We start from the raw sequence: 26,636 nt of genomic DNA on the forward strand, positions 1-26,636 counted from the left end.
GATGGTTTACGAACTCTAAAGCTTGTAATGAATATACAAGGACACTGCCTGCTTGTGAGTTCTTACAGTGAGAGAGAGCAATGAGCTGCTCGTGGGTCGCCATGGTGACCGAGGGCGGCGTTATTTGAAGAACAGCTGGTGTTCACTCCGCTGAGATAAATACAAGGTCAGCTGATAGACTCACAAACACATGGTTTTAGACACTGAATAAAAGGTTTTGCCCACAGAAAAGGTGGGTTTTGGAGGATCGATCAGGAGAATCGATCAGTGGCTCTCGCAGTGTGAAAAGGTGTGACCGGTTGGGAGTTATTCGTGTGTCCAACCCTCGCCTGGGTTAATAGCTCCACCACGGGAAGAACGGTCCCCTTTGTTGTGGTCACAGTCGGTGACTTCCAAAGGATCTCGGAGGACAACGGGACGATCGACGGCGTCAGTTTACCTGAAGATTCAAAACGATCTCTCTCTCTCTCTCTCTCTCTCTCTCTCTCTCTCTCTCTCTCTCTCTCTCTCCCTCCCTCCCTCTCCCTCCCCTCTCTCTCTCTCTCTCCCTCCCTCCCTCTCCCTCCCTCTCTCTCTCTCTCTCTCTCTCTCTCCTCTCTCTCTCTCTCTCTCTCTCTCTCTCTCTCTCTCTCTCTCTCTCTCTCTCTCTCTCCCTCTCTCTCTCTCTCCCCTCTCTCTCTCTCTCTCTCTCTCTCTCTCTCTCTCTCTCTCCTCTCTCTCTCTCTCTCTCTCTCATCTCTCTCTCTCTCTCTCTCTCTCTCTCTCCTCTTTCTCTCTCTCTCTCCTGGACTCAATGCCACGAACTGAACTGAACTTCACTCATCATTGTAAGACTATATCCATTTACCCCTATGCTTGAAGAAGCTTGGTTTTCCTATTTCCACATTTATATAATATATATAATCATTGCTAACCTATTTGAAATATCTGCATTGACATTACTGTACTGCGTAATTACCAATGAATAGCATTAATTTATAGCAATACCAGACTCCACGGTGTTTTCTATTCCTGCTGGCTCTTTAACCTGTCACGGGGTTCGTGATAGAGAGGGAGAAGCATAACTTACAGTATCAGTATCGCAATGGAATAAAGTGATTTACAGAGTCACGAGAGAGAAGCTTGCCCAGGTAGATTGGAGAAGGATACTAGCGGAGATGGTCGCAATGGAATAAAGCGAATTACAGAGACACGAGAGAGCTTTCCCAGGTAGATTGGAGAAGGATACGAGCGGAGATGATCGCAATGGAATAAAGTGATTTACAGAGGCACGAGAGAGAAGCTTGCCCAGGTAGATTGGAGAAGGATACTAGTGGAGATGATCGCAATGGAATAAAGTGAATTACGGAGGCACGAGAGAGAAGCTTTCCCAGGTAGATTGGAGAAGGATACTAGCGGAGATGGTCACAATGGAATAAAGCGAATTACAGAGGCACGAGAGAGAAGCTTTCCCGGGTAGATTGGAGAAGGATACTAGCGGAGATGATCTCAATGGAATAAAGCGAATTACAGAGGCACGAGAGAGAAGCTTTCCCAGGTAGATTGGAGAAGGATACGAGCGGAGATGATCGCAATGGAATAAAGCGAATTACAGAGGCACGAGAGAGAGGCTTGCCCAGGTAGATTGGAGAAGGATACTAGCGGAGATGGTCGCAATGGAATAAAGCGAATTACAGAGGCACGAGAGAGAAGCTTTCCCAGGTAGATTGGAGAAGGATACTAGCGGAGATGATCGCAATGGAATAAAGCGAATTACAGAGGCACGAGAGAGAGGCTTGCCCAGGTAGATTGGAGAAGGATACTAGCGGAGATGATCGCAATGGAATAAAGTGAATTACAGAGGCACGAGAGAGAGGCTTTCCCAGGTAGATTGGAGAAGGATACTAGCGGAGATGGTCGCAATGGAATAAAGCGAATTACAGAGGCACGAGAGAGAGGCTTTCCATGGTAGATTGGAGAAGGATACTAGCGGAGATGATCGCAATGGAATAAAGCGAATTACAGAGGCACGAGAGAGAAGCTTCCCAGGTAGATTGGAGAAGGATACTAGCGGAGATGGTCGCAATGGAATAAAGCGAATTACAGAGGCACGAGAGAGAGGCTTGCCCAGGTAGATTGGAGAAGGATACTAGCGGAGATGGCTGAAGCGTCTGGGAATAGGTCTCAAGTTGCAGGATGGATACGGCCCACGGAGGAAGAAGTTCTCAAGTGTCACGTGCAGGCAACCATGGTTGACAAAGGAAGTTAAGGATTGCATAAAAGCAGAGGAAAGGGCTTACAAGATAACAAAAGTGGGGGAAAACTGGGTGAATAGAAAACTTTTAACATCCAACAAAAGGCAACTAAAAAAGCTATGAATGGAAAAGATGCAATGTGAGTGCAGAAAGGCTAATAATATAAAGCAGAATAATAAACACTTTTTCAGTTATATGTAGAGTAAAAAGGAGGTGAGAGTTGATAACGGAACACTGAAAATTATACTGGTGGACAAAGAATTGGCAGAGTAACTTAACGTGTACTTTGCATATATCTTCACTGTGGAAGACGCTAGCAGCATGAAGTGGTCTGCGAGTGAGAGGCAGTAGGATTGAGTGCCATTGCAATTACAAAGGAAAAGGTTATCGGCATAATGAAAGCTCTTAAGGTGCAAAGTCACCTGGGCCAGATGGACTACATCCCAGAGTGCTGAGAGAGGTTGCTAAAGGGATGACGGATGGATCGGTCATGATCTTTGAAGAATCGCTTGATTCTGGCATGGTCCCGGAGGACTGGAAGATTGCAATTGTCACTCTACTCTTTAAGAAGGGAGGAAGGCAAAAGAAGGGTAATTATAGGCCAGTTAGCCAAACCTCAGCGACTGGGAAAGAGTTCGAGTCTCTTATTAAGGTTGGGATTTCGAGGTGCTTGGAGACTAATGACAAAATAAGTTGGCATGATTTCTGTTAGATTTCATTATGGAAGTAAGAAGCAGGATGGACAAAGGAGAGTCAGTGGATGCCATTTACTTGGATTTTCAGAAGGCACATGAGTCTGCTTAACCAAATAAAAATCTATGACGTCACAGGAAAGATACTGGCCCGTGTAGCGGAATTGCTGACAGGCAGCAGGCAGCGAGTGGGAATAAAAGGGGCCTTTTCTGATTGGCTGCCAGTGATTGATGGTGTTCCGCAGGGATCAGTATTGGGACCGCTGACTTTCAGATTGTTTGTCAGTGACTTAGATGATGGAAAGAATGTATTTGTGGCAAAGTTTGCGGATGATACAAAGATAGGTGGAGGGGTCGGTAATGCGATTGCAACAGGACTGAGGCAAATTGGAAGAATGGGCAAAAAAGTGGCAGATGGAATACAGTATTAGAAATGTACGGATGCATTTTGGTAAAAGGAGCGGACTGTTATCTAAACGGGAAGAAGGTCTAAGCATCAGAGGTGCAGAGGGACTTCAGAGCCTCTAGCAAGACTCCCAGAAGATTAATTTAAACATCGATTCTGTGGTAAAGGCGGCAAATGCAACGTTGGCATTTATTTAAAAGAGAATCGAATATAAATGCAAGGGGAAAATGCTGAGCCTTTACAGGACTGTAGACAGGCCGCACTTGGAGTATTGTCAAAGGTTTAGCGTCCTGTACCTCTGAAAAGATGTGTTGTCATTAGAGAGATTCCAGAGGAGATTCAAGAGATGATTCCAGGAATGAAGGGTTTAATATATGAGGTGCGTTTTGGCAATTTTGGAGCTGTACTCAATGGAATTTTGAGAAATATGAGGAAATCTCTTTGAAGTCTACCGAATGTTGAAAGGACCAGAGAAGGTGGATGTGGAAAGGATGTTTCCTCTGGTCGGTTTATCCAGAACTGGGGTCCGCAGAATCAAAATTGAGGGTTGATCCTTTATAACAGAGGAGGATTTTTTGAGCCAAAGAGAAACGAACCTCTGGAAGGCTCTGTCACAGACTGCAGTGGAGGCCAATTCCATGGGTATATTTAACGCTAAATCTCCTGATAGGTCAGGGCATCCAAGGATAATGAGAGAAGGCAGGTGCGTGGAGTTGAGTGGAATTGGGGATCAGCCATGATGGAATGGTGGGGCAGACTGATGGGCTGAATGGCTTAATTCTGCTCCCATGTCTTGTGGTCTTCTGGAGGAATAACAACAAATCTCAGCTCCACTTTGGATCAGAGGTGTGAGATTTCCCTTGCTGAAGGTGGATGTTCCAGTTGGAAAGACTCGGCTTCAATTTTGTCAAATCTCCAGATATTCGGTCCGGAACAAAGGGTTTTGTGACAAATACAGATTGCTTCCTGTCCTCCAAACCACAGCAACAAATATTTCTCTTCCAGACTCTGACATTCTCTAAACAGGACTCTAAAGACACGTATTCAGACTCTCAGAGTGAAATAACAACAGAAACCTGTCTCCCAGACTCTGACAGTCTCTAAACAGGCCTCTAAAGAGACGTATTCAGACTCTCAGAGTGAAATAACAAAAAAAAACCTGTCTCCCAGACTCTGACAGTCTCTAAACAGGCCTCTAAAGAGACGTATTCAGACTCTCATTGTGAAATAACAACAAAAACCTGTCTCCCAGACTCTGACAGTCTCTAAACAGGCCTCTAAAGAGACGTATTCAGACTCTCAGTGTGAAATAACAACAAAAACCTGTCTCCCAGACTCTGACAGTCTCTAAACAGGCCTCTAAAGAGACGTATTCAGACTCTCAGTGTGAAATAACAACAAAAACCTGTCTCCCAGACACTGACGGTCTCTAAACAGGCCTCTAAAGAGACGTATTCAGACTCTCAGAGTGAAATAACAACAGAAACCTGTCTCCCAGACTCTGACAGTCTCTAAACAGGCCTCTAAAGAGACGTATTCAGACTCTCAGAGTGAAATAACAACAAAAACCTGTCTCCCAGACTCTGACAGTCTCTAAACAGGCCTCTAAAGACACGTATTCAGACTCTCATTGTGAAATAACAACAAAAACCTGTCTCCCAGACTCTGACAGTCTCTAAACAGGCCTCTAAAGAGACGTATTCAGACTCTCAGTGTGAAATAACAACAAAAACCTGTCTCCCAGACTCTGACAGTCTCTAAACAGGCCTCTAAAGAGACGTATTCAGACTCTCAGAGTGATATAACAACAAAAACCTGTCTCCCAGACTCTTACAGTCTCTAAACAGGCCTCTAAAGAGACGTATTCAGACTCTCAGAGTGAAATAACAACAAAAGCCTGTCTCCCAGACTCTGACAGTCTCTAAACAGGCCTCTAAAGAGACGTATTCAGACTCTCAGAGACAAATAACAACAAAAACCTGTCTCCCAGACTCTGACAGTCTCTAAACAGGCCTCTAAAGAGACGTATTCAGACTCTCAGAGTGAAATAACAACGAAAACCTGTCTCCCAGACTCTGACAGTCTCTAAACAGGCCTCCAAAGAGACGTATTCAGACTATCAGTGTGAAATAACAACAAAAACCTGTCTCCCAGACTCTGACAGTCTCTAAACAGGCCTCTAAAGAGACGTATTCAGACTCTCAGAGTGAAATAACAACAAAAACCTGTCTCCCAGACTCTGACAGTCTCTAAACAGGCCTCTAAAGAGACGTATTCAGACTCTCAGAGTGAAATAACAACAAAAGCCTGTCTCCCAGACTCTGACAGTCTCTAAACAGGCCTCTAAAGACACGTATTCAGACTCTCTGTGTGACATAACAACAAAAACCTGTCTCCCACACTCTGACAGTCTCCAAACAGGTGGCAAAAGATAGGTTTAGACTCTCAAAATGAAATAAAGGCTTTAAGCTTTCCATTCCATCGCTTACCTTTCAGATGCTTGGGCACTTCAGATAAACCCCGCTCAGTGTCCATGTAGGCGAACTGGCCGTCACCTGTTCAAACAGAGTAATCTGCATGAAGTCTGTTCTGTGTAATACTGTAAATTCATCAGCAATTACATCTGTAACACATAGTGTATTGTTCACAGTACCACGTTCCCGTATTTCCTTCAATATTCTGCTCAGCTTCGGTAAATGGTGATGTAGTTTCACAAAGGATTCCCACATCACCCTCCGGGCCCCGGAGCCCTTCTCCATCACCAGATCCAGGAGGAGTTTGGAGGCGCCCACTCGGTTTCCCTTCTCCGCGAGCTCAGTCACGCTCTGTAATGAACAACGGGGAATATACTGAGCAGCGGAGGGATGGGTTGAAATCTACCCTGAACATGGACTGACTGAGCACATGGTGCTCACTGCAGATTGCGAGCAGCAATTGGCATGTGCGCTGTGGGAGCAAGACTTTAAAAGGAAAGAGCTAGGTCATTCGGGACATTCTGCACACCACGGGACTACGGGGTAAGTTTGAACTTGGCAAGGTCCAGTAAAAAAGTAGTTAGGTTTAAGTAGAATAGCAATACCTAGAGTGGGGAGTTGAAACTTTGTATCAGAGAGGATTTGGCAAGCAATTATGGAAGATTTCGAGAGATTTTTGATGATTTAGGATATTGGAATGCTTCCTCCTACGGCGTGTGTGAAGGCAGGGAGACGTACTGGGTCCCTGACAAATGCACCTGCGAAAACTTGCACCGAGCAGCACTTTCCATCAGACTGTGATAAGGAATTGGGTCTGGATGAAACCTGGATCATTCACGACGCTGAGAATTTGCCTGAGTAGATATACAGGAAGGGAGCTGTTCCTAAAGTGCAGGACAAAGGTATCTGTGTGACCGCTGGTGGCGGGGAGCAGGAATAGGCAGCAGGTGCAGAAAACCTAAGTGGTCCTTTTCCTCTGTAATAGGTATACCATGTACTGTGGAGAGGGGAGCGTGTAAGCGGGTACGGCCTAGCAGAGGAAAGCCATGCAATCAAGTCTCCGGTACGGAGTCTGGATATCAGACTAGGAAGGGAAGTTGTGAGATGGCGTGAGCTACAGCGACAGGGAGTTCAATATTTCGGGCGTAAGACAGAAGGGTCTGTGAATGAAAATGAAATACCTGGATGGTATGCTGTCAATGTCAGGGAAATCCCGGATAATTTCCACAACATTCATAAGTGGGAGGCTGAACAGACATCGAACTCATCGGTATCAATGATGTACTAATGAAGAGTGATGAGGTTCTGCAGGGATAATCTCTGGTGAACCCCAGCAGGTTCACAGTTCACTGCGAGGCTGCATGAGTGTCCAGTGTCAGCATACAGCTGGGAACTGGCAGTGTGAAGCAGCCAGCAATTTTAGATCTTCTATGTATGTGTGAGAGACCAAACCCATCTGGTCATAATGAAGAGAACGAGACTGTCAGCTGCCTCATGGGGATATTTGTGGGTTTTCTGAGAGAATTAAGTCTCGGCAGCAACAGGTGAATATGCCCAGAAGCACAAGGACCACTGGAAAGGTGTGTCAGTAATCCTGTGTTAGGTGAGAATGCCTGGAATATTTAAGAACATAGAACAATACAGCACAGTACAGGCCATTCGTCCCACAATGTTGTGCCGACCCTTAAAGACTGCCTCCCATATAACACTCCAAATTAAATTCCTCCATATACCTGTCTAGCAGTCTCTTAAATTTCACTAGTGTATCTGCCTCCACCACTGACTCAGTAAGTGTATTCCATGCACGAACCACTCTCTGAGTAAAAAACCTTCCTCTAATATCCCCCTTGAACTTCCCTCCCCTTACCTTAAAGCCATGTCCTCTTGTACTGAGCAGTGGTGCCCTGGGAAAGAGGCGCTGGCTATGCACTCTGTCTATTCCTCTTAATATGTTGTACACCTCTATCATGCCTCCTCTCATTCTCCTTCTCCAGAGAGTAAAGTCCTAGCTCCCTTAATCTCTGATCATAATGCATACTATCTAAACCAGGTAGCATTCTGGTAAATCTCCACTGTACCCTTTCCAAAGCTTCCACATCCTTCCTATAGTGAGGCAACCAGAACTGGACACAATACTCCAAGTGTGGCCTAACCAGTGTATTATAGAGCTGCATCATTACCCCGCGACCCTTAAACTCTATCCCTCGACTTATGAAAGCTAACACTCCATCAGTTTTCTTAACTACCTATGAAGGAACTTTGAAGGATCTGTGGACATGCACCCCCAGATTCCCCTGCTCCTGCACACTTCTAAGTACCCTGCCATTTTCTTTGTATTCTGCCTTGCAGGTTGTCCTTCCAAAGTGTACCACCTCACACTTCTCTGGGTTGAACTCCATCTGCCACTTCTCAACCCACTTCTGCATCCTATCAATCTCCCTCTGCAATCTTAGACAATCCTCCATTCATTCCAATTCACACCCGCAAGTTATTGCCTTAAAGCCTCATAATTTGCCTTTCCCCAATTTAAAATTTTCCTGTCCTTTCTGATTGTATCCTTTTCCATGATAATGCTGAATGTCAGGGAGCGGTGGTCGCTGTCTCCCAGATGTTCGCCCATTGATAGACCTGTGACCTGACCCGGTTCGTTACCTGATACTGGATCTAGTATGGCATTCCCCCTAGTCGGCCTGTCAACATACTGTGACAAGCATCCGTCTGGACGCACTTCACAAACTCTGCCCTGTCTAAACCATTGGAACTAATCAGGTATCAATCAATATTACGGAAGTTGAAGTCACCCATGATAACTACCCTGTTATTTCTGACCCTTTCCAAAATCTGCCTCCGAATCTGCTCCTCGGTATATCTGCTGCTACCAGAGGGCCTACAGAATACTCCCAGTAGAGTAACTGCTCCCTTCCTGTTCGTGACTTTCCACCCATACCGACTCAAAAGAGGATCTGCTACATTACGCATCCTTTCTGTAGTTGTAATAGTATCTCTGACCAGTAATGCCACCCCTCCTCCCTTTTTACCCTCTCTCTATCCCTTTTAAAGCACTGAAATGCAGGCATATTGAGAATCCGTTCCTGCCGTGGTGCCAGCCAAGTCTCTGTAATGGACACTACATCATAATTCCATGTATGTATACAAGCTCTCAATTCATCACCTTTGTTCATGATGCTTCTTGCATTAAAGTACACGCACTTTAGCCCTTCTACCTTACTACCTTTACACCCTTTATTCTGTTTCTCTTTCCTCAAAGCCTCTTTATATGTTAGATCTGGCTTTACTCCATGCATTATACTTGCAGCTCCAGCATGACCTTTATCCTCCTCTACCTCACTATCTGCTCTAACACTCTGGTCCCCGTCCCCTGCAAATCTAGTTTAAACCCCCAGGAGCAGCACTGGCAAACCTTCCCGCAAGGGTGTTAGTCCCCGTCCAATTCTGGTGCAACCCGTCTCTTCGGAACAGGCCACACATTCCCTGGAACAAGGCCCAAGTGTCCAGAAACATGAATCCCTCCTTCCTGCACCAACTCCTTAGCCACGTATTTAGCTGCATTATCTTCCTATTTCTAGCCTCACTGGCACGTGGCACGGGTAGCAATCCTGAGATTGCAACCCTGGTGGTCCTGTCCTTTAACTTTGTACCTAACTCCCTAAATTCCTTTGCAGGACCTCCTCCTTCTTCCTATCCACGTCATTGGTCCCTACATGGACCACGACATCTGGCTGCTCACCCTCCCTCCTGAGAATACTGAGAACTCGATCCGAGATATCGCGGACCCTGGAACCAGGGAGGAAACAGACCTTCCTGGATTCTCGATCTCTTCCACAGAACCTCTTATCAATCCTCCTAACTATTGAATCCGCTATCTCTACTGCTCTCCTCTTTTCCCTCCTTCCCTTCTGAGCTGAGGGCCCAGTCTCGGTGCCAGAGACGCAACCAGTGCAACTTGTCCCTGGTAGGTCATCCCCACCAACAGTATCCAAAACGGTATACTTATTGTTGATGGGAACGGCCACAGGGGTGCTCTGCACTTCCTGTCTATTCCCCTTCCCTTTCCTGACAGTCACCCGGCTGCCTGTCTCCTGGCTATTAGGAGTGTCTATCTCCCTAAAGCTCCTGTTTATTTCTGCCTCTGCCTCCCGAATGATCCGAAGTTCATCCAGCTCCAGCTCCAGTTCCCTAACTCAGTTTGTCAGGAGCTGCAGCTGGATGCACCTTTTGCAGGTGTAGTCATCAGCAACAATTGTGCTCGCCCTGAAATCCCATATACTGCAAACTTAGCACTCGACTGCCCTAACTGCTCCCTCCATTACCTGCTTCTAAGCTAATTAGATTAATTAAAGGAGCTTACCCGGCCTACCTAACTGGGGGAAACTCGTGTCCAGCCTCTGCTCGCCGAAGCCTCTCGAGCCAAAACCTTCCTACTCTGTCTCCCTTTACTCCGTCGCCCGCTCCGTCAATCTGCTCGCTTTTAAAACTCTCCCGCCGCTTCACGGGCCGACTTTCACGCCCTTGCGCAGTCGTGTCCCGTTCAAACTGCCGAGGAAGTGACCCCAATTTTCAATAACGGTAATGTTGCAATTCTCAGTTTTAACATTGTATGCTGTAGTCATTAGAAATTCCAAATGGAACAGTCACAAGGAACAGAAAATATAACTGAACCATGAGGCATGATTGGATATTTGATCAAATCAAAGAGGGTCAGTAGCTCAAACTAGAGATGATAATCAAGAATTGTCTGTTCAAATGATGCGGGGAGGGTGAAGGGTGAATGTCCCTTGACGAGTGAAGGCAAACCCCAGAGATGGGTGGAGAAAGACAACACAATCTGTAACTATTGTGGAATGTCATGTGTCTTCAAGGAAACGCTGCTGCACGGCCAGAGTGGTCAAACATTGGAAACATGCGGACAGATGAATATAAAGTCATTCTTCTTCCATTGGCGGTACCCATCACATGTCACATCACTAACAGTCAGCTGTCATTCACTGTCTGTATGCTAACCAGAATAAAATATAATGTGTATCAGATAATTAGCGAGAGTCCTGTCAGAGCTTGTAGCTGCCGAATAAACTCTCAGCGCGGCTGCATCTCCGGGCCACCTTGATGACCCACACAGATCTGTTTCCTTACATCGGTCTGTCAATCTGTGAAGAATCTACATTCAATCTTTGTCCTTTCCACTTACGTGATACTCCTGTCCGGTGAAGAGATCCTCGCCTGTTAGCATGAAGCTGAGATCCTCCACACCCTCTTCAGCCGCCTGCTCCAATCGGTCCATGTAGAATATCGTCAACCGGAACAGCTGGTGAACGTCACAATTTGACAGGAAGGTGGAGAAAGCGGAATTCAGATCTGTAAACAGGGATAGAACATGGAACAGTGCAGCACAGGAACAGATCCTTCGTGTCACCATGTCTGTGTCGACCATGATGTCAACATGAAACAATCCCATCTACACGCTGATGGTGTACATACCTGCAGTCCCTACCTGTCCACGTGCCTATCTGAATATCTCTGAAACGCTGCAATCGGATCTGATACCATCACCTCCTTGGCAGCGCGTTCCGAGCGCTAATCTCTCTCAGTCGGTAATCTGCATCGTAAATCTCATTTTTACAATCCCCCTCTCGCATGAGCTCATGCCCTCCAGCTTTGTTGTTTTGGTACTGAGTAAGCGACTCTTGAGAGTCATTATAATCTCTGCCTCTCACAGTTTTCTTTACTCCACCACCAATCTCTCCTCGAACCTAACACTCTGTAATTCACACAGCATTGCTCAGCACCTTCTCCAGGAGGATCCACATTCTTTCGTCATTTTCAGAGCTGACTGCACACCAGCTGCAGGCGTGCCCTAATCAAAGATGTCTACAGCGACTTTCCCGCATTTGTACTCAAACATTGACCGATGTAGATCGTCTTTACGAACGGTCTGTTGTGTTGCTTCTTTCACGGCGACATGTGCCTATACATATCTCTGTACGTCAGAGTCTGGCGCTTCACTGTCTGTACTTAACCTCTTACATTTGACCTCAATGTGCAACTCCTCACACCTTCCCCCATTAAATCCCACCTGCCACCTCTCTGTTCATAGTTATAACTGCTCAATATTCTACTGTATCCTTTGACAAACATCCCAAAGTTCCAAAACTCCACCAAGTTCTGAATCTTCTGTAAATTTGCGAAACAGCCACTTGAGAGATACATAACATCATGCATGCCAATCTGTAACAGAGCAACAAGTTTCCCTACTTCACTCTGCATACATGAAAATGTCACACTTTTAGTCTTGCGTTTATCCTTTTCGACTTTGTCGGCCTTTTACATTGCAACTCATCCTGTTGAGTGCAAATTTACCCTCACCTTGCTAGGAATCTTACTACACTTTGCCTTTCTTTGTAAACCTCATACTCAGCACTATCACTCCGTTCCCATTCTCTGCCAAATTAGTTTGAAGGCTCCAAAACAACTCCAGCAAATCTGCCGGAAAGGATATTGGGCCTCCCCCAGTTCAATTGGAACACATCCCTCTTGTAGAGGTCGTACCTGCCCCAGAAGGGATCGCAATGATACATAAATGTGAACCTCTGTACCATGCACGAGCTCTTCAGCCACGCATTCACCTGCCAAATCATCCTTTTCTCTGCCTCACTGGTACTTGGAACAGGATGCAATCCAGAGATTCCTATTCTGGATCTCCTGTCTTTCAGCTTTCTACCCTGCTGCCTAAAATCTGTCTTCAGGACCTTCTCATCTCGTCTATCTATGTCATAGTTGCCAAAGGTGTTGCAGAATTTGAGGCGCCTCACCACCCCCTTTAATATGTCAAGGACCTTATCTGACCCTGGCAACCAGGAGGCAACAAACCATCCGTGTGTCTCCATCTTGCCCACAGAATTGTCTCTCCGTTCCTCAATCACTTCTGCAGCCCTCTTCGCCTCTTTGCTCCGCTGAGGTACAGCATCAGATTCAGTGCCAATGGCCTGGTCAATGTGGCTCCCCCCCAGCTGGTCGTCCTCATCAACTATATCTGAAATTGAGGGGAAAGGGGACAGATGTGTTCTGCACTGGCTGTGTGTTTCCCTTCCTTCTCCTGACAGCCGTAGTTACCTGTCACCTGGGGGTGACAACCTCCCTGTAGCTCCTGACACCTCCTCATTCTCCCGTATGAGTCAAAGGTAAGCGAGGCTGCAGGTCCAGTTCCTCAACACGTTCACTCAGGAGCTGCAGCTCCGTGAAGGTGGTGCAAATGTGTTTATCCGAGAGACTGGAGGCCTCCCAGATCTTCCACATCCCACACAACGTAGGAAACGCTGCCCCGGAGCCATACTCAGTGCGCTACTACGCCCTAACAGATGAGGAATGAGCAAGGAAGAGCAAAAAGAGACAAGCTTACCAGATAATGTACCTCATCCAAGTCTGATGTCGCCTAAGCCACTCTAAATTCTGGCACATTCAGAAGAATAGCCGCTCCACTTACACTTGTGTTCTTTTTATTCGCCCTTCCTAATGAATCCCTCAAGATGATTAGTCACAGCCGCCAACTCGAAAAAAAAACTGCAACAAACTCTGCCTTTTAAATCTTGATTGTGGACCTGATTGAAAAGGTAGTTCTATTTGTACGCTCCCTCTGGTGATTGGGTCACAGTCCAACTCATCAGTGCTGTATGTGCCCCTCCGCCCTCCTTGACCATACCTTCTTGGTCCTTCTCATTTGCGTTGCGCTCTTTTGGTTGTGCCTTTATGCTGGGAGTATATGTACAGCCAGGCCAATGGACTTTACAAAGTGCTCGAAGTAGTGCATGAGACTGACATTCCTCAGCCAGTCTTCTGAATGGTATCTGTCCAAAACGTAGACTGTTTAGTTACCTCCACGGATGCTGACCGACCTGCTAAATTTTTCCACCATTTTTGTCTTTGTGCTTTTCCCGAATCCCAGCATCAGCAACATCTCTTGTGTTCATCAGTGCATTGAGATGTTACACAGAATATAAGTCTGTCAGCGTGACCTATTTACAATGAGTGTTCCCTGGACAATTTCACCCAGGAAGTGTATTCATATCGCTCGACCCCGGAACTCCAGGAAATGCTCCAATCATCTGGTGCTGGATTTAAGAAATGAAATTTAGAGGCGTCCTCCACATCAGGGCTTGACAAAGATGAAACAGACCCTGATTGTTCACTGGAGGCTACATACACCACAACAATTGCTGTCACATTCCTGTCAGTGTTTGACTCAGAACCGCCTGATTCAGGATCTCCTGCTGCTTTCACTCAGGTGAAGCTTTACATGTGAGCGGAGTGATTAGACCATTGCCGATGTCAGTTCCCTGCGTTGGAACTGTCGGATTGATCTATTACTCAATTCCTAAGTTTACTACTGGGATCGATAGCCCTGCTTTATGAAACGTTTCGGTGCCCGGTTAGTACCTGTGCAAGTTTATTCCTCTGAACCAAAAGGACAGAAGTTTAATTATAGAGATCACAGTGAACATACCTGTGTCCATTCTGATTCTGATTCTCACGATTATTGATTGTCGTATTCTTGTTTATACCTTGGTCCCGGTGCAGAAATCTCCAACTGCTGGTGATGCTGTGAACAACACACAACAAACAGACAGTGAGTCAGAGTGAGTGCGATTACTTTGCAAATATGACAGTATCTCCAGTCCCTCTATCAGAGCAGCAGCGGCTTAGGCACCAAGCATTCCTCATTGACATCTGATTCCACACCATGTCTGTATGTCCAGTGATATCTTTTCCATCCTGCTGAGAGAGTCACAGAGCAATAGAGCACAAATACAGAGCGTTCAGCCCAACGAGACAATGCCGATCACAGTGACCACTGAGAAGGTCCTGTTTCCTGCGATGGAACCATGTGCCTCCAGGCTCCTTCATTCCATCCGCCCATCCCAACTGTTCCTTAAATGAGACTACAGTATCTGCCTCATCCACTTCCACTCCACATAATCACCAATTCGTGCATGAAAATGTTGCTGCTCATTTCCCTTTAAAAACTAAGCCCCACATCCTACATCTATTTCCCTCGGTTTGGTTTTTCCTGCCCTCGGCAGAAGACTGCTAACACTCACCTTATCTCTGACTCTGATAATTTTACACACTTCCGTAGCGTCGCTGCGCATCCTCCTGCGTTCTGAGAAGTAAGGACCCACCCTGGCCGTCCTCTCCTTGTAACTCAGGCATTTGGTCTTGAAAAGATCATCGAAAATGTTCTCTACACTCTTTCCAGATTAATCTGAACTTTTCTATAATTGAGCGACGTAATATACGACAAAATCTGCTCCCAGGTCTTCAAGCATAACGTCACCAAATGCAGCTGCACATGATGTCCCAACCTCTGTAATCTCGCCAGAATGAGTAATGATTACACTGTAATCTCGCCATTCCTCTGTACTCAATCTCTTTCTCCCCACTCTGTAATCCATGGGCCGCTGGTTCCATTACATTACCGGCAGACAGACCACATGTAACATCAGTCTCACGTTGGTTTGATTTACAAAATGTGATTTTATTAAAATGTATTTACTACAGCACTGTTCGGTTAGATCCCCTATAGTCTGCAATAACCCTCACTGTCAACAGCATCTCCTAATGGGGTGTAACACCCTCACCGGGCTCAGCTGCCCCTCTAGCAGTCACCGGTCTCAGTGGAGAGAGGTCCACCCTTCATGAACAATAGACGGCCAACGTTGGTATATACAAGCTGGAGGAACTCAGCAGGTCGGGCAACATCCGTGGAAACGAGCAGTCAACGTCTCAGGCCGAGACTCTTCGTTAGGACTGAAGAAGGAGGGGGCAGGGGCCTCATAAAGAAGGTAGGGGGATGGTGGAAGGTGCCAGGTGAAAAAGCAATCAGAGGAAATATCAAGGGGTGGGGGAGAGGAAGCAGGAAGATGATAGGCAGGAAAGATGAAGAAGGAATATAAGGGGAAAGCACTATGAGTAGTAGAAGAAGGCAGAATCATGAGAGAGGTGATAGGCAGTTAGAAGAGGAGACAGAGTAGAGGTGCGATGGGGGTAGGGAGAGGGGGGAAAATTACCGGAATTTGGAGGATTCGATGTTCATACCAAGGGGCTGGAGACTACCCGGACGGTATATGAGGTGTTGCTCCTCCAGCCTGAGTTTGGCCTCATCATGGCAGTAGAGGAGGCCATGTATGGACATATCCGAATGGGAATGTGAAGCAGAGTTGAAGCAACCGGGAGATCCTCTCTGTTGTGGCGGACGGAGCGGAGGTTCTCGACGAAGCGCCCCCCCCCCCCAATCTGCGTCGGGTCTCGCCGATGTAGAGGAGGCCGCACCGGGAGCACCAGATGCAGTAGATGACCCCACCAGACTCACAAGTGAAGTGCTGCCTCACTTGTTGATCTCTCCGAAGAGAAAACATTTCAGGTTGTATATTGCACGCAGTCTCTGATTTTAAACTGAAGTATTGGACTATTTTTTCGTTTTACTTTAAATGATGCACTGCTATTGAAAGATTAGAAGATGTTTGCAATGGAATGAACAGAGGTGCATAAATGTAACGTTCGCATTCATTAGTTTTCTCTTCATTCCAACACGGGGTTAACAGAGTCCATGCAGTCAATGTTTAGAACATCCTCCCCAATCCACTATCAATATGTTCCGTCTGTTCCTACGGCCACTGTCTCTCACCGAGGGGCAGGGACCAGAGAACGATACAAACGTAATAATCACCCTGCAGCTCTGGCGATCTGTTGCCTTGGGATAGGGGTAAGTGGCTGCCCAAATATAACAGAAAAGGGAAGTAACAGATTCAACGTTAAATGCTGCGAAATTCCACGTAACACTGCATCCGTCCGAAATTGAAAATGTACAGCCTGCTTTTACCCTTCATTCAATCTTCCGTCTTTCTGGCTAACAAAATTCTTATTCCGAAAATAAATCGGTAAAAAAATCTTCACAGTGAAGACTAAATTCAGACGAAAGATAGTCAATATATAATCACTGAGATCATGGTCTTCAGGCTGGACAGAGATTGATCAAGTTAAGCAGGGTCTGAGCAAATGGAAGCAAGTGGAAGAAGGGATCAAGGACAATCACCAATGGTCCTCCAACATTACGCAATAAAAGATCCGAAATACACAGCTAGAACAAACGATTGCCCTATGGCCTTCAGCAAATTTAATTAACGCACCATAGAAAGTATCACATCCAGATACTTCACACCTTCCTATGGCTACTGCTCTGTCCACGACTGCAAGGAACTGCAGAGAAATGTGGACAGAGCTGAGAACATCATAGAAACAAGCCTCACTTCCATTGACTGCATCTATACTTCCCACTGCCTCGGTAAAGCAGGCTGTATACTCAACGGTCACCACAACATATGAGATTCTCGCTTCTTACCGACACCCCCACTGGTGAGAAGATACAAAAGACTTAAAGCGCGTACCAGCAGGCTCGAGGACGATTGCTATTCTGCTGTCATAAGCCAACTGAATGGTCTCCAGTATAATAAATTGGACTCGAAATCACAATCTATCTCAATGTGACCTTGCACCATATTTCTACCGGCATGCACTTCCCCTGTAACCATCAACACACACAAAATGCTGGGGCCGTATCCACTAATTTTTTATGTGATATTCCGTTCAACGGCAATGGAGTTTCCATGCCAGGTTGTGGTGTAGCCAGCCAATTGATCTCCACTACACATCTATAAAAGTTTTAGATGTCATGCCAAATCTTCGCAAACGCCTAGGAAAATAGAGGCTTTGGCATGCTTCCTAGGAAACTGCATTTACATCCTGGGCCCAGGACAGATCTTCCAAATAATAACACCGAGGAAATTAATGTCGCCGACCCTCTCCATCTCTGATCCACCGAGGAGGACTGGTTCATGGATCTCTGCGTTCCGCCTCAATGATGATCTCCTTGGTCTTGCTGACTCTGAGTGAGTGGCACCACTCCGTCAGATTGTCAATCTCCTTCCCATATGCTGATCCGTTACCACCTCGGATATAACAAGCTTAATTAGATCAATATTAATTTTAGGATCAATCGAGGGAAAAAAAGCCACGTGACTTCGCGCGCAGTCATCGGATTGGTTTACTTTAATTCAACTGTCAAATTCAATTGTGGCCCGTCGGCCACTCGGCCCCTCAAATCCGCCACTCTTGACAGTAACCTGATTAAAACTTTGTCTACTGTTTCTACTGTCAAAATGAAGCCACACTCAGGTTGGAGTAACAACACCTTATATACCGGCTGGGTAGCCTCCAACCTGATGGCATGAACATTGACTTCTCTAACTTCCGTTAATGCCCCTCCTCCCCTTCTTACCCCATCCCTGACATATTTAGTTGTTTGCCTGTTCTCCATCTCCCTCTGGTGCTTCCCCCCCACCACCTTTCTTTCTCCAGAGGCCTCCTGTCCAATGATCCTTTCCCTTCTCCAGCTCTGTATCACTTTCGCCAATCACCTTTCCAGCTTTTAGCTTCATACCACCCCCTCCGGTCGTCTCCTATCATTTCGCATTTCCCCTCCCCCCACCACTTTCAAATCTTTTACTATCTTTCCTTTTTGTATGTCCTGACGAAGGGTCTCGGACCGAAACGTGGACAGCGCTTCTCCCTATAGATGCTGCCTGGCCTGCTGTGTTCCACCAGCATTTTGTGTGTGTTGTTTGAATTTCCAGCATCTGCAGATTTCCTCGTGTTTGCCCTGTAACCATAATGCTTTGTTACACTCTATTATTGCTTTATCCTATACCACAAGCGGGGGTATTGTTCTGTATGGATGGTAAGGAAGACAAGGTTGTCACTGTATCTCGGTAGACGCCAATGATAATTCATTATCTGTTTTTATTGTCAGGCAGTCTGCGTTGATGCTTTGGAATTTCTGGGGAAGTGGGTCGTGCATAACTGAAGTGTACAGAGTTTTGAGAAGCTCAGATAAATGGCTTATTTCTCACATAAATGCCGTCATGCAGCGGGACACATCAGCTGAACTTCGGTGGGTTGTAGCAGTGGAATGGAATCAGGAAAAAATGCCCACACTCAACGAGAGGACCTGAAAGATCTGGATCTCCGTGCCTTGGCTGAACGGGCAAAAAATGAAATTATATATACACGTGGAGCGCTGTTCCGAGGGTGCGATTACTCTGTTTAATCCTCTCTATCTGCAGGAGCACAACAGGCCGAATGGCCGCTTCCCGTGTCCTGGAATTATATAAAACAATTAACAGGCATCGATCTAGTTGAAGTCTGGATCCGATACCGGACTGGGTGATGGAGTTAAAGCTCCCCCGTTGCAACTCAAGTGAACGGTGTAGTCCCGCAAAACCACTTCATCCTGATCCTAACAGAGCACCAGGGGCTGAGCGGCAGCTCATGTCTGCCGATTCGGTGTGAAGGTCCGCAATCCGGACCGACCCCTGGCAGACACTGTCCAGGAGGCGGAAGAGGCCGCCTGACCGAGGAAGTTAACGGAAATCAACGACCAATATCAGACCTCTCCAGTTGGGACCGTGCTCATTACTCACCGATGAAAACTTAATATCTTCACCGGCTCACACTCAGGGGGCGAGGGCCTTTTCCCAATCCTGACCACGCGGACGGTCCGCCGCACTAACAGATAATGGGCATTAAATCATCGCGCAGCCCGGGACAGTGGATAGCGCAATGTGATCTCGCGTAATCAATGCGGCGGGGTTGGAGGGCGGGGGGGGGGGGGGGGGCGGGGAGAGGTGGGGGCTGCTGGAAGGCCTCGGTTACAATCCCACAGATGCTGCAGATCTGCGGTAAACTGGGGCAGGAAAACAGGATAAAATGACCGCTGGAGGGTCTCCCACATGAACCTGCCACTCTTCTCCTCGCCCCTCACACGCTGTACAACTCACCTGGAGCATTACTCTCATTATTTAATCTTTACAGCGTCCTCATTTCCCACCGTATGCTCCCTGTTTCCCTCCTTCAGAGTCATGGGTTCGATTCCTGTCCGATCTGACATACAATTCCCACCCAAACTGGAAATTTACAAGTTTCATTCATACGTTCACATGTTGTCGACTTGGATTTGGCCAAGGCCTTTGACAAGGTGCCATAGATTAGGCTGCTTTACAAATAAAGGGCCCATGACAATAGAGGAAAGACACCAGCATGGATAGAACATTGATTGATCAACAGGAAGTAAAGAGTGGGAGACTTTTCTAGTTTGCTGCCGATGACTAGTAATGACTTTGTGGCGAAGTTTGCAGACGATACCAAGATAGGTGTCGGGGGTAGCACACGAATAGTCCATAGATCGAGTCATCGGACCGGGAATGGTTAACGGAGTTAAATTCTTTGGCCATTAGGAATTTCCGCTTGTGGCCGATGGTGCAGAGGTGCTTGACAAAGCGGTCTGCCAATTTACAACAGGTCTCACCGAAGTAGAGGAGGCCTATCAGGAGCACCAGGCACAATAGACGATCTCCACATTTTGGCAGGAGACATGTTTCCTCGCCAGGAAGTACTGTTTGTGGCAATGAATGGAGTTGAAGGAGAGTGTACAAGGGCACGGGGAGCACTTAGGCCGCTAACAAGGATGTGGCTGGATGGAGATTTGCACGAAGGAAAGAATGGACAGAGGGGTAGTGGAGGGAGCGATCTTGTACAAAGCGGAGGAGGGTGGGAAGTAAAATAGGTTTAGTGGTATGGTCCGTTTGGAGATGGCGGAATTTGCGGAGGACTGTGCGTTGGCTGCGGAGGCTGATGGGGTAGTAGGTAGGGACAGGGGACTCTATCTGACGGCGGGAAAATTGTGCGAGCGCAGAGGTACGTGAAATACAAGATGCTGATGAGGGCAGCGTCAATAACAGATGGAAACTAGCTCCTTCAAGAAGGAGGACATTTTTGAATGTCTGGAGTGGAAACCCGCTCTCTGGGAAGAGATGCGGTGTCGGTAAAGAAACTGAGAAAATGCAATATTATTTTTTAACAGGAGACAGGCTGGGAAGAGTACTGTCGAGATAACCATGGGAATCGGAAGGTTTATGAAATATGTAGTCTGACATTTATCTCCAGAGATGAAGACAGAAATACAAAGAAAGTGGAGGGATGTATAAGAGATGGACCAATGGATAAACAATAATTCTTGCAATCACTGTAATGTACCTTTGACCTCCCTCACTACCCACTGCACCTCAGTCCCTCATTAAACGTACATTAACGTAAGATGGTGTAACCCCGGGCATGTGAGTATAAAGATCTCCGTTTGTGAAAGAGATATTGAGCTGATCGCCGTGAGTATGAGGCCATATTACCTGCCTCGAGAATTCGCAAGCGTCATTGCGGTGAATGTGTATGTCCCGCCGCGTGCCGACGCAACGGTAGCGTGTTATGGCATCAGCTCGGCTGTTGCTAGGATTCAGACACAACACCCTGAGGCACTGGTGTTAATTACAGGAGACTTCAACCATGTGACTTTGGACAAGACACTACCTGCTTTCTCCCAGTACGTGGATTGTTACACCAGGGGTAATAGGACTATTGACCTACTGTATGCAAACGTACAGGATGCATATAGTGCATCCCCGCTGCCTGCACTGGGGAAAGCTGATCACAACCTGGTTTTGTTACAGCCCAGATATAAATCAATTGTGATGAGGCATCCCACTACCACACGCTCTTTTAGGAAGTGGACTACTGAAGCTGAACAGGCCTTGAGAGACTGCTTCGGTACTACTAACTGGGATGTACTGCAAGGGGGGCTCTGTGGGGGCGTTGAGGAGGTCACTGAATGCACAACGGACTATATTAATTTTTGTGTGGATGCCGTTGGTCCTGTTAGAACTGTTCGCTGCTATCCCAATAATAAGCCCTGGATCACTAGTCACATCAAAGGCCTCCTAAACCAGAAGAAGAGGGCCTTTAAAGATGGTGATCGGTTGGAGCTTAAAAGAGTTCAGAAGGAACACCGAGTACAGATAAGGGGGGCAAAGGAGCAGTATAGGAGGAAGCTAGAACAAAAGCTGCAGAAAAAAAGCATGAAGGAGGTGTGGGATGGGATGAAGTTCATCACCGGATGCGGTGCAAAGCGGGGGGCAAACGTAAGTGGAGATGTGGAGAAAGCGAACCAGCTGAACAACTTCTTCAATAGGTTCGACAGCACAATCTCATCCTCACCGCAGAACTCCACACCAGGCTTACTTCCCTCACAGGAAAATAGCCACTCACAGGAGACCTTGCCCACGCCACGGATCACGGCTGAACAGGTGGAAGGTCAACTGAGGAAGATCTGTACCAGCAAGGCGGCTGGGCAAGTTTCCCCACGATTACTGAGGGCCTGTGCGACTGAGCTGGGAGAACCACTACAGCGCATCTTCAACATGAGCCTAGATCAGAGAAGAGTACCCAGACAGTGGAAAACATCCTGTATTGTCCCGGTACCGAAGAAACCACAACCAAAGGAGTTGAATGACTTCAGACCTGTTGCCTTGACGTCGCACGTGATGAAGACCATGGAGCGGCTGATAATTCAGTATCTGAGGCCACAAACCAGGCACACCCGGGATCCGCTTCAGTTTGGGTATAAGGAGAAGGTGGGAGTGGAGGATGCTATCACGTATTTGCTGCACAAATCACTCTCTCACCTAGATGGGGTCAGTTGTGCTGTGAGGATCACATTCCTTGACTTCTCTAGTGCCTTTAACACCATCCAGCCCAAGATCTTAAGGTACAAACTAACGGAGATGGGAGTAGACTCTCACATGGTGGATTGGATAGTGGACTACTTGACAGATAGACCTCAGTATGTGCGGTTGGGAGACTGTAGATCTGACACGGTGGTTAGCAGCACAGGAGCGCCGCAGGGAACCGTACTCTCTCCGGTCCTGTTCACCCTGTACACATCAGACTTCCAATATAACTCGGAGTCCTGCCATGTGCAGAAGTTCGCTGATGACACGGCCATAGTGGGGTGTGTAAGGAATGGACAGGAGGAGGAGTATAGGAAACTGATACAGGACTTTGTGATATGGTGCAACTCAAACTACCTGCGTCTCAATATCACCAAGACCAAGGAGATGGTGGTGGACTTTAGGAGATCTAGGCCTCATATGGAGCCAGTGATCATTAATGGAGAATGTGTGGAGCAGGTTAAGACCTACAAGTATCTGGGAGTACAGTTAGACGAGAAGCTAGACTGGACTGCCAGCACAGATGCCTTGTGCAGGAAGGCACAGAGTCGACTGTACTTCCTTAGAAGGTTGGCGTCATTCAATGTCTGCAGTGAGATGCTGAAGATGTTCTATAGGTCAGTTGTGGAGAGCGCCCTCTTCTTTGTCCTGGCGTGTTGGGGAGGAAGCATTAAGAAGAGGGATGCCTCACGTCTTAATAAGCTGGTAAGGAAGGCGGGCTCTGTCGTGGGCAAAGTACTGGAGAGTTTAACATCGGTGGCTGAGCGAAGGGCGCTGAGTAGGCTACGGTCAATTATGGAAAACCCTGAACATCCTCTACATAGCACCATCCAGAGACAGAGAAGCAGTTTCAGCAACAGGTTACTATCGATGCAATGCTCCTCAGACAGGATGAAGAGGTCAATACTCCCCAATGCCATTAGGCTTTACAATTCAACTGCCAGGATTTAAGAACTTTTTAAGCTATTATTAATGCTTTTTGAGTTAGTTCTTACTGAGTTAAGTATTGTATGTAATTAGTTTTTGCTACAACAAGTGTATGGGACATTGGAAAAAAGGTTGAATTTCCCCATGGGGATGAATAAAGTATCTATCTATCTATCTATCTATCTATCTATCTATCTATCTATCTATCTATCTATCTATCTATCTATCTATCTATCTATCTATCTATCTATCTATCTAAACACACTCAGCGTTTCTGTTACTCCGACAGAAGTGGGTGATCTCTCATTACCTACAGTGGCCTACAGCTCTGCTGTTCCCACTCACTCGTCTCGCCTCTGTTACCCGGAAAGCTCTTGACAATTGACAAAGAACACAGAACAGTATAACACAGGAACAAATCCCTCGGAGCACAATGCTGTGCTCAACTTATTATATTGGCAATCAAATGGCCAACTAAACTAATTATTTTTTCATACAAAGTATCAACATCCTTCCATTTTTCTAACGTTCCTAAACATACATACGTTTCACTGGCGATACGTTTCACGTTGATTCCAGTAGCTAAACTGAACACATTTTATTGTTATCTTATTGTTAAGTGAGATCTTGCCCAGTGCCATTGGCCATCACATTTTCTGTAAGGGATCAGGCATAAAATTATTTTTAATATATACAATTGAAAATAAAGTGCTGGAAACTCAGTACGTCAGATTAGATTTTTGGTAAGAGAAACTGCGGAAGACCCAGTGTCAGAACTGGGACTGTCCAGGATGCTGCCCGATCAGCTGAACGTTTCCAGCATTTTCTCCTTTTGCTTCAAATGATGCACAACTATTGACAAGATCTTTGTGACGGCCTGAACAGAGTTGCACAAATGTAATGCCCACATTCATTAGATTTCTCTTCATTCCAATACAGGGTTAATACAGTCGACACAGTCAATGTTCACAACATCCTCCCCACCCCACTATCAGTCTGTGACATCTGCTCCCAAGGCCGCTAACTTCAGCGGCAGTAACCAGAAAGCGATAAAAATGTGCAGCACTCCCTGCTGCCTCAGCAATTTGTTACCATATCAACGGTGGGACGTGCGCGCCCAAAAGAAACCGAAAAAGTAAATAACACTCTCAACTTTAAGTACTGTGACCTTTCTCGCGGCATAGGTTAACGCTGCAGTTATTAAGTAACGTTGAAATTAAAATTATAATGATTATATTTACGCTGCCTCGTGCAGTACGCGATAAATCCTCTGGTAATTCTAGCGAACAAAAAAAATCTATTTCGAACATAACTGGGTTTTTGGCAAAACACTTCACAAGAGAAGAGGAAAGATATGTGATATAATCATTGAGGTGCTGGAATAGAGGCTGGGCAGTGGTTGACCCAGATAGGCAGGGAGCGAGCAGATAGAACATGCTAGCGAAGGGATCAAGTAAGATCGCTTATGGTGCTCCAGTAATACACAGATACTGAATTAATAGCGCATACAACGATATACAAGCTGGGAAATAAAAAAAAGCTGGAACAAAACCATAGGAACTTTGGCACATGCACTTTGATCGTCATCAAATTTCATAAAGCACCATAGAAAGTATCCTATCCGGATAGTTCGCGCCTTGGTATGGCAAGTCGCTTCAGTTCAATTGATTCACGAAAAAATAAGTTGGCCTCCAACAACGAGACAAAGTCACCTAGCTGCCTCTCACTGCCTTATCGACATGACCCTGCACTGCATTTCACTGCAACCATAATGCTTTGTTATATTCTGTTATGTTATTGTTCTTGCTTACACCTCCTCAATGTACCGTTGTCCTCTATTGATCTGTGTCGATGGTATGCACGTCAGGATTTTCACCAGACCTCGCTGCATGAGAAAAATACACAGACTTCACATTTTAATTATATGGAGAAATTTTATAGTCTCGGCTTCCGCTTTAGAATTCCTGGAGGGAAACTTAAGTGAAGTGAACATTATTTTGAGGAACTCGGAAAAATGGAGAAGGCTGAGTTCTCGCATAAGTAGGGTCACATACCCTGACAGATTGACTGCACTTCGGTAGGTCGCAGCACTGAAATTGAGTTTAGACAAAAAATATTGCCCAACCACAATGAAACCAATGACAGATCTGGATCTCACTGCCTTGTCTGAACGGGTGTAAAATGAAACTACACATAGACATGGAAACGTATTCCGAAGGTGCGATTAAACTTTTTTGTAGGAAACAATTGCATCGGCTACCGGTCTGGGGGTTGAGGTAAAGATCCCCAGGTATTACTGAACGGTGAGTGCTGTCCGGGTATCATCACCTCAACCACTTCTAGGACCAAAGATTGAGTGGCGGTTCATCTCAGGGGGCTCGAACTGCGCAGGTTATGCCCCGAAAGTGGGCGTGAGCGCCTGTCCGGGGAAATTAACGGGATCAGACCAACCTGCTAGTAGCCGACCTAATACTGACCGATGTGAACTTGATGCTTTTGCCCCGCAGTCAGCGATCCGTCTTCCCGGCTCCCCGCCGACGATCGGCTTCAAAGCACAACGGAAAGAAAACCGCCACACCCGGGAGCGAGCATGCGCAGTGTAATTACAGAATCGTTAAAGCTGGGGCGGGGCCTCGGAAGCAAACTCCCCGAAGCTGCAACTCTGCGGTAAACGGGCCCATGTGACGGAGGGGTGATTATGCGGAATGACTCACCAGGCCACTGCACCTCCTCCCTGACTAACATTCAAGACCCAAACAGTCCTGCTCGGTGAGACAACACTTTCGCTGTCAGTCTTTCGTGGTCATCTGCTGTCTCCACTGCTGTTTTGTACGATATCCTGCACATTGGTGAGACCCGCCGTAGATTGGCATACCGCCTCCACGACCACCTAAGCACCGGCCGTCACCCATTTCGATTCGACTTCCCATTCCCATCCCGACATGTCAGTCCATGGCCTCCTCTACTGCCTCAATGCGGCCACAGTCGGGTTGGAGGAGAAACACCTTAAAGTCGGTCTGGGTAGTCTCCAATCTAATGGCATGTAATATCGATTTCTCGAACTTCCTGTAATTACCCACCGCCTCTACTTCGTCATGTTTCCCTCCCTGACGTTACCTCCTTACCTGCCCAGCATCACCCTATGATGCTCGCCCCCCCTTCCCTTTCTTCAATGCTCTTCTACTACCAGATTCCCCTTCACCGAATCTTTCACCAGTCAA

General features: G+C 46.6%; 1 protein-coding gene across 3 annotated transcripts in view; it reads right to left on the reverse strand.

The window, feature by feature from the left end:
* The window catches only part of LOC140720961 (NACHT, LRR and PYD domains-containing protein 3-like), a 36,325-nt gene extending 10,351 nt beyond the window's left edge, over nt 1–25,974 (reverse strand). The window contains exons 1-5 of one of the 3 annotated variants that reach the window (XM_073035830.1): nt 25,893–25,974; nt 14,322–14,417; nt 11,013–11,179; nt 5,986–6,157; nt 5,822–5,887 (exon numbers count right to left, since the gene is read on the reverse strand). In XM_073035830.1, the coding sequence (XP_072891931.1) occupies nt 5,822–5,887; nt 5,986–6,157; nt 11,013–11,179; nt 14,322–14,331 (415 nt within the window). In that variant the 5' untranslated portion in view covers nt 14,332–14,417; nt 25,893–25,974. Of the gene's footprint in view, nt 1–5,821; nt 5,888–5,985; nt 6,158–11,012; nt 11,180–14,321; nt 14,418–25,866 lie in introns of those variants that run through there. The other 2 variants (XM_073035831.1, XM_073035832.1) reach the window with 2 other exon arrangements.
* Nucleotides 25,975–26,636: the final 662 nt, after the last annotated feature.

This window comes from Hemitrygon akajei, unplaced genomic scaffold, assembly GCF_048418815.1.
Source record: "Hemitrygon akajei unplaced genomic scaffold, sHemAka1.3 Scf000048, whole genome shotgun sequence".
Lineage (NCBI taxonomy): Eukaryota > Metazoa > Chordata > Chondrichthyes > Myliobatiformes > Dasyatidae > Hemitrygon > Hemitrygon akajei.